At 45.7% G+C, this 7,967-nt stretch overlaps 1 protein-coding gene across 1 annotated transcript; it reads left to right on the forward strand.

The window, feature by feature from the left end:
• The first annotated feature begins 2,924 nt into the window (after nucleotides 1-2,924).
• Nucleotides 2,925-6,397, forward strand: LOC143216353 (uncharacterized). The gene is made up of 3 exons (XM_076439307.1): nucleotides 2,925-3,396; nucleotides 4,013-4,188; nucleotides 5,550-6,397. Exons 1-3 carry the CDS (start codon nucleotides 3,140-3,142, stop codon nucleotides 5,942-5,944), a joined length of 828 nt encoding a protein of 275 aa, XP_076295422.1. The 5' UTR covers nucleotides 2,925-3,139; the 3' UTR covers nucleotides 5,945-6,397.
• The last annotated feature ends 1,570 nt before the right edge of the window (nucleotides 6,398-7,967 follow it).

Below are 7,967 nucleotides of genomic sequence, written 5' to 3' on the forward strand. Positions count from 1 at the left end.
TCTCATTTCTCGAGAGATTACAGTATTCCTCGAGAAATTTAAATCTAGGAAAATTCTTATGAATCTCATTTATTTTATACCATATTTTCGGAAATGAATTTTTAGTTAACTCAAATTGCATATTACTAATCAATTGCGTACGTATAAGCATATCTACAAGCAGCATATCGATGCCTACGTATGCATGTTTGCAATGTGATAATTTATAATAATTGTTGGGAATACACGTGTCGATGTGAGGTAATGCACTTGGTGCTTTGATGTTCGCTGCACGACACAATGTAATACAATGTTTAGGCGGCAGCGATGAAACTTCGGAAAAGTGACTGTAACAAAGGAATTCCAGATTTTTCAGTCCACTGGAAAAAGGACACCCAATCTGCAGCAACTTTTGGATGTTCTAATAGATACAATAAAGCCAACATCCACACCAAATGAAAGAAATTTTTCTACGGCTACAGATTTTGTTAAAAAAAAAAAAGAAGTAGATTGTCTGATTCTACATTAGACGCATTATGCTTCTGAAGAAGTCATTTCAAAACGAAAAAGCGTAATGTTTCATTTCATAAAAGTTTGGTTTTAAATAAATAAATTTATCGGTTATATTTAACGTCTATTTTTTCCTTGTTTTTAAAGTTATGTACATATTAGACAGGAAGAAACATTGAGTTAAAGTTATTTGCGGTTTCGATAAATATTATCAACGATATTCCAAATATCATAAGTTTTCCAATATTTTTATATTTTATTAAAAATTGTAGAGAATTCTCGAGAAATATAGTCTTATTTCTCATTTATCGAGAAATTAAAAATGTTGAGAAATCGGGAACACTACATTAAACTAATCTCTCAACACTCTTTAACAATGTTCTGTCACAGATCAGTTCCCAGTTCACTATAAAAGTAAGAATACTGCGAGAAGTTCTGCTCATCTCGGAGCTCGTTCATAAAAATGTAAATGTTACAGAAAAATTAGATCGTTCCCCTGTGAAGTTTTCTGAACGAGTATGAAGCTTTTAGCGTTTCTCGTTTCCCCTTTGTTCCTAGCTGTCTGCGAACGTGTGTGCAGATATGTCGTAGCGTCAGGTGGATGATTTCGCCCGGGGCGACGTTCGTTCTCCTGCGGACCGGCGATCTTGATCCCCGATACAAGGCGGGACGGGGAGCCCTCTCTCATGATCCTGAAGAGCGAGAGAAAGATAGAGAGGAGAGGGAGAGAGAGAGACAAAGAGCGAGGAAGAGAGAGAGAGAGAGCAAGACGAGGACACCGGCATGAAAAAAAGGGAATGGACCGAGCGGAGATGAAGACAGGTGGCGAGAGAGATAGGGAAGCCGAAATTGAACGCCCGACGCTCGACCCAGTTGTAAATGGGTGAGCGACCCCGTTCCCGAGATAATATCTCGCGTCCATCATCTACCGGCGAATTTTGCCTCGCTGGAACCACCTGTGACAATTAATGGCCAACGATCTCGTCACGGCGACACAATGTTGCTTTTCTCAGCTGTCCTGAATCAACTAATTTATTTAATTCGCCAGGCACCGGCACTGCTTACATGAAATCGTAGGTGAAAGGTAGCTAATTGATCCACGTTTGCTGGAGAGGTCGAAGGGATGTCCTCGAACCTGACAGCAGCTAAAATCATAAGCATCTTTTCTTCAATCGTTCGTGCTGATTAGATTGTGACTGTGAAAACAGGAAAATATTGTAACTTTTTAAGTTCACGATATTCTGCCTTTCTCTGGAACATAAGAAAATGTGTAAAATCCAAGACCATGTAGCCAACAATTTGCATAAACATCGAACCAGGCCGTTTCGCAAACGAGCGAGTAAAGTTTAACAAGCAATTAAACAAAATTGTTCCATTTCTAAACCAGCTGAGCGGCCAAACAAAACGAACGATTGCATTATATTTTCTCGCTCCGGTGACTTGAACGCATGGTAAAGAAGCATCTCCGGTTTGCGCGTTAAGTAACTCCGAGCGTAGAGAGTCTTTAAAAATGAAAATCGCCTCGCCAAAGCAAAACGATGCCTGGGAACAGGTTGGACAAGCCCTTCTTTCCTTCCGGAGAAACCAACCGGCCGATCGAACGGAGAGAAAAGTCATCGGCGTCGGTGGTGACCCGCGGCTGTCTTTGTTCACTGACTATCTTCTGTCTTTTGCCGTAACTATTTATTATCATGTTTCCTGTCCGAGCGAAAATGGAGAGAAAGCAAATTCGTGCAATCTCATTCTATGAATTCAGATTAGGATGCAAGTCCAGTTTCTTTTAAATTGCACCTCGTGTAGAGCTTTAAAATTCGAGAATGAAATTATTTTTGCACCGACCATCAACTAATGGAGGCTACAGGGGGTCAGGCGAAGTCGTGCGAGAAATCACAAGGGAGCCGTCTGTTAGCGTTCCCCACAGGCTGCACAAGTAGATTTCCCTCATTGAATCCCATTCGAGCGGTCAGAGGGGGGCTCCCTTCTACCATGGGACCTTAATGGTGGCTTTAAGTAGGTCTGCCATGGAAAGAGGGAAATCAGGAGTCTCATCGAGGAAGAGGAGGACGAATGAAGAAGGCGAAGAAAATGCAAGTGCGTCCCTCTCCCATTTTCCTAAAGGCTTCCCGGGCCCGCCGAAATCGTGGGGGCCTTCGTTTACAGGATGCCCCTCGGAGGAGAGGGCTGGCCGAAAGGGAGAGGAGGACCCCGTCGAAGAGTAGTGGGTCCCCGTGCAACTCCAGTTTTGCAGGATCAAGGAGTGGGGGCTCCGGGGATCGTGCAAAGAGGCTTCGTTGGTGGGAAGGGAGCGAACACCGAAGAGTAACGGAGAAAGAGAGAGCACGCGCGCGCACCAAGCGAACGCGAACTCTCGGTGGCCCGTGGCTCTGTCGGGTCTCCCCTTCGTGCGATACTTCGGTATAAAAGCAATGCAACCTCTTTTGGATGTAACACACGAGGTTCGATCGACGCATCCCGGCGTCCACGTTCACGAAGGCACCCGTAACAGACGGACAACCAGCCAGCTGGTATAGTCTCCATAGACCACACAGGATAAAATCGAAGACGCTGGTTACCCTCGCACTTCGTTTACGGCTTCTCGGTGGTGATTCAGTAGACTGCTGATCTGATCTACCTCCTGGGAACAACAAACATGAATAAGTACACTGTGACCGTTCTGTGGCTACTACCGGTGTTCACCGCGGCGCTCTCGATCATCGACAATCCCGGACCGGATAAGGACCTGATGGCCACCATCTACAGCGACTGTCTCAAGAAGGAGTCCATCAACTGCATCAAGTACAAAGTATTCTCCTACGTGGACAAGATGCTCGCCGACAAAGAGGATATCACGCTGACCGAGGGCATCACCGTCGTCAAGACGTCAAACGCCGAGGAAGGCGCGCCGAGGTCCGTTGCTTGTGACTCGAATCGATCTGCATCGCATTGACCCCTTGCTCCGTGTCTTATTTGCATCCACTGCAGTTAGAGTTTGCCTTTCGATCATACTTTCCTGGAAGACACCCAAAATTTCAACCGTTTCTAGCGGTATATTTTGTTGCTAATTTCAATGTCGAGAACGGGATAATTGCATTTTGTTTGATAAAATATTGTACGTGTTTAGTGGAGCTTTAGTATCGTAGCGCGTGGAGTTAGATATTGCTATGGTCTGTTTATTGAAAGAAGACACCTGGAACACGCTCATAGATAATAACTGTCCACCCCACTCCTGTTACTTCAGGAACTCTTCTTGGAAGTAAGAGTGGAGCGAACAGGTGTTACTTACTTCCTAGTTTATACTGTATTTTACTCTTTATTGCTTCTCAGACTTGCATGACACGAGTACAGTGAAGAGACATTACGCGTACAAGCATATTCCAAGTGTCTCTCCCCGAGCATTCGGAAGATAGATCATTCTTCGTTGTAGATTGTTTCTTTTGCGATATAGTTAAAGTTTGAACGAGTTTGATAAAGATTCGGTAGATAATTTTGATTGTTTGACGAAGATTGAACTGTAATTTTGCAGGTCTATTGAGTCCAGCGACCTCGAGACGCTACTCTTCGACAGACTCGGCAGGTTCCTGAAGACGCACACGGTCAAGGTTGACCTCAAGGGAACCGACATCCTCGGGGCCATTGAATCAGCTGGCCGCAGCTTCGAAGACTTCACCGACAACGCTGTCGAAAGCCGAGGCAAAAAGAGTGAGTATGAACAACGAAATCAAAAAATCAGTGTAATCTTCTAGCCCAAGAAGTACCGCGTCCATTGAAACCATTTTTGGTACTCCAAATAATTAACCAGTGCACAGATTGGGTCCGTGAGATTCACGGATGAATTTGTACTGTTTTAATTTCCTTTAAGTTATTTCTTTTAAATATCACGCAATGTACAACAATAGGATAGTAAATTTGCATTTTGGGTCTGTGCGCTGGAGATTTAATCAAATCGAGTATATCGCGGGAAAAAGAACGAAGAACGGTTCCTATTCATTAGGCGAATCATACACCGAGGTCTTCCCAGTTCTCATGACCCACAGCGCTGATTCTTCCGCGAACGAAACGAGGAACAGTCTCGCGCGGTAAATTAAGCCGCTTTATTAAAGCGATCGGGTAATTGCGCGGCCGTAATTAACGCTCGTATATCCGATAACCGGAATTCACGCGGCATCGCGCGCGGTGGGCTCTATTCAACGACGCCGATGACGATGATTCTGGGGAAGCTGAGAGACGTTGACCCACTGAGGAACTGGTTCCGCTTCCCCTTGAAACACCTCGGGCAACGAGGAGAGCGATTACGAGCGTGGAACAGAGACAGATAGAAGCCTCTCAAGATCTCCCGCCGCGCGAGATTTTTGACATACTTTCCATCCCGTGCACACGGGGTACGTCGCCGTTGACCTTCACCTATTCCACTTATCGAGATATCCTCTGAGAAAGGTCGGGTCGCGAGATCTTCGATGCTGGAATCCTGTGGAGATTTCTTACCTGTGGAAAATTGCATGGTTGCTTCACGAAGATTTCCACGATGTACACTTCTCTTCTCTTACTCCTTGGGACTCGTTTATAAACATGTAATATGTTCTCTTTTGTTCCTACCTAGCTGCGAACGCGTGTACAGGTTTTTAACATACATTCCATCCCGCGAACACAGGGTGCATCGGCCATTGACCCTCGGCTATTCCACTTTTTGAGATTTCCTCTGAGAAAGGTCGAGTCTAGAGATTTTTGACAACGAATACTCTGGTGAGAATTTCTTCCCCGTGGGAAGAACTCCAGTTGTTTCGTGAAGATGTCCACGGTGTACCGTGGCGATCGTAATCGGTGAGAAATCGCGGTTACAGTACGACGACCCTGTGCCCGGCTGAGCGGCAAATTAGCCATGAACACTATGCTCGAGACCGTCAACCTGTCGCTTCCAAGCAATCGATACTGGGACAACGGTTCTCGAACAACACAGCGGCGCGGCGCCCCTGTCGACCTATTACATATAGCCAATTTTCCAATAGCTCAAAATTATCTCCAATACCGAAATGCCCTAGTCTAATTATACTAAAAACTTGCAGAGAAAGCCCAGAAGATCCTGGGCCCGCTCATGGCGGCCATGGCGTTGAAGGCTGCAGCCCTACTGCCCTTGGCCCTTGGTGCAATTGCTGCTATCGCTGGTAAAGCGTTGTTGGTCGGCAAAATCGCCCTTGTCATCTCTGCAATCATCGGATTGAAGAAGTTGCTGAGTTCGAGCGGGAAGCACGTGACATACGAAGTCGTCTCGCATCCTCATCACAGCAGCAGCCACGTAGTCAGCCACGACGAGGGACACGGTGGTGGTGGTTATGGTGGCGGTGGCGCTGACTATGGCGGTGGTTACTCCGGTGGCAGTGGCCATGGATGGGCCAGGAGCCTGCCCCAGGACGCCCACGACTTGGCCTATCGCGCCCATCAACCTCAACCGCAAGCATGAAGCGGCTAGACACGATTTCGACCTCCTCCACTTTCGCCCATATCTTCGTTCTTCATCTTCCTCCTTCTTCCTTCCTTTTCTTTTCTCGAATGTTTATTTATTTGTTCCTATCGATTGCCTTCCTTTCGACTGTCTTGATTCTAGATTCTCTTCATTTTAGACTCTCTTTATTCTAGACCGTTTTTCTTCTTGACTTCTGTACTGTCTCTGTCCTACCCCTGTCTCTCACCCTCCTGTCCATTCCCAAACAACGAACCAGTGCCTCGTCGAGATACTCGTTTCATGTATAGCATTATCACTCGCGAGCCTTGTTATTATTTATTTCCTGCGGCTAACACGACTTAGTATTTATTTAATTACTCGACCCCGTGTGCTATTTTGTTACTGCCCCCCGTTGTTCTTTTGTAATAAAGAGATGGCGTACGCCGGCCCGGCGTCCAGTCCCAAAGAAAACCGTATCACAAGCCACCCTATGTTGCATCTAACACAATATGAACGCCACAGTGCCCACCTACCCTCCAAAACGTTATCGAAGAGTAGAGAAGTACGCACCGGCGTACGTATCGTGGAAAAAGAAGATAAAGTAAAACGGCGTACAAAGCAGCTTTCATAGCGGCCGCGATATTTATGAAAACGAGTGAAAGTAGTATACATCCATTGATACCTGAACTACATACGACTTAATGAGCCTCGCGTAAACATGCCGGTGAGGGAGGGGAATTCCGAGTAGAAAGTATGGTTTCTCGTTCTTTTATTTTCGTGAAAAACCAAAAGACGATCGAGGGAGAGAAAGAGAAACCACGAAGTTTCTCGAGCGAGAACACCGGGGTCCGGCAATGGATCGATGCGTCCGATATTCTTCCGTCCGTTGTCTAATATCCTTGCTGATGGACGTCGTAAAGAACCAGGAAAAAGGGTCTTGCTCGACGATGCCACGCTACTGACCCAGCTACGATCGTCGGTCGCTTTAATGACTCGTAAAAGCCGGCCGAGAGTCATTTTCCACCGGCAAAACACCTTCATTACCTACCGGCGAGCATAGATTACCGGGCCGGCATGCAGCCGGATGCGCGAACTTCAAACCGGTGACCTGCATACCGGGACTAATGTTGCCGCGCCTGATTCGTGGCCAGGGCCACGGTAATCATAACAAGGATTTCATTGGCGGCCGAACAAGCGACGCGTGACGACCACTGCCAACTGACCAACAACCATCAACAGGCATCGTGATGCAGAAAATCAACGGACGACGATACCGGACCGGAAATCACCTGCGAAACGGCTAGGGGGCCGCCAGGTTGCTTATGATGGTCCCAAATGAGGATTTTACCAGTTAGAATTGGTATATGTCATTCCTTGGAAAGTTTAAATGAAGTATTGCTCATATTTAAAATAAAAATAAAGAAATTTAAGAGGCACCATATTTCTTTATTCCATTTGCCTAATTACAATACATTGCAAAGCTTATGGCAAATGACAATGTAATTTGGAACAGTAGAAAGATTAGGAGCATTGGAAGGTATCAATGTGTTACTTTTAAGTTACTGACGTATTGAAGAAAAATTATATTTAGTTGTAAAATATTTAATGTCCTTAAAATATCAGCGAATTTTTGAAAATGTAAAAATGTTGATCAGTTACTCTCTCCCGTGTACAAGGGGGCTTGTAAATTAAAGTGACGTGGACCACGGTTCGCAGCGGCGATAGTCCGCGCAAGTTCAAGATCGCGTCGCTTTCGCCGCGAGAGATCATTTTCACAGCACGTACGCGGCCGTGAAATCGGTAACGCGACGCAATCAACAGTTCCGGCTGCCTGATGACTGACTGGCAACCTCCTTCGAATTGCTGGATCACGTTGAGAAGTTTACAGATGAAAGAAAGTAACAGAAATTAATACAGGTGCTTGAAGATCCACTAGATGAGAACTGCAATGTCTGGATTGTTCAATTTACAGGATCGCTGAGTCACAGTGTGACTTCTTAGAAGCTTCGGAGAAGTATAATTATATGATAATTAGGTAACA

The sequence above is a fragment of the Lasioglossum baleicum genome, chromosome 15 (assembly GCF_051020765.1).
Source record: "Lasioglossum baleicum chromosome 15, iyLasBale1, whole genome shotgun sequence".
NCBI lineage: Eukaryota > Metazoa > Arthropoda > Insecta > Hymenoptera > Halictidae > Lasioglossum > Lasioglossum baleicum.

Excerpts from the sequence above, each read along its gene's own strand:
- LOC143216353 (XM_076439307.1), top strand. The coding sequence starts at position 3,140 with ATGAATAAGTACACTGTGACCGTTCTGTGGCTACTACCGGTGTTCACC. Across the intron at positions 3,397-4,012 it reads GCCGAGGAAGGCGCGCCGAG|GTCTATTGAGTCCAGCGACC; the intron begins GTCCGTTGCTTG and ends GTAATTTTGCAG. Across the intron at positions 4,189-5,549 it reads CGAAAGCCGAGGCAAAAAGA|AGAAAGCCCAGAAGATCCTG; the intron begins GTGAGTATGAAC and ends AAAAACTTGCAG.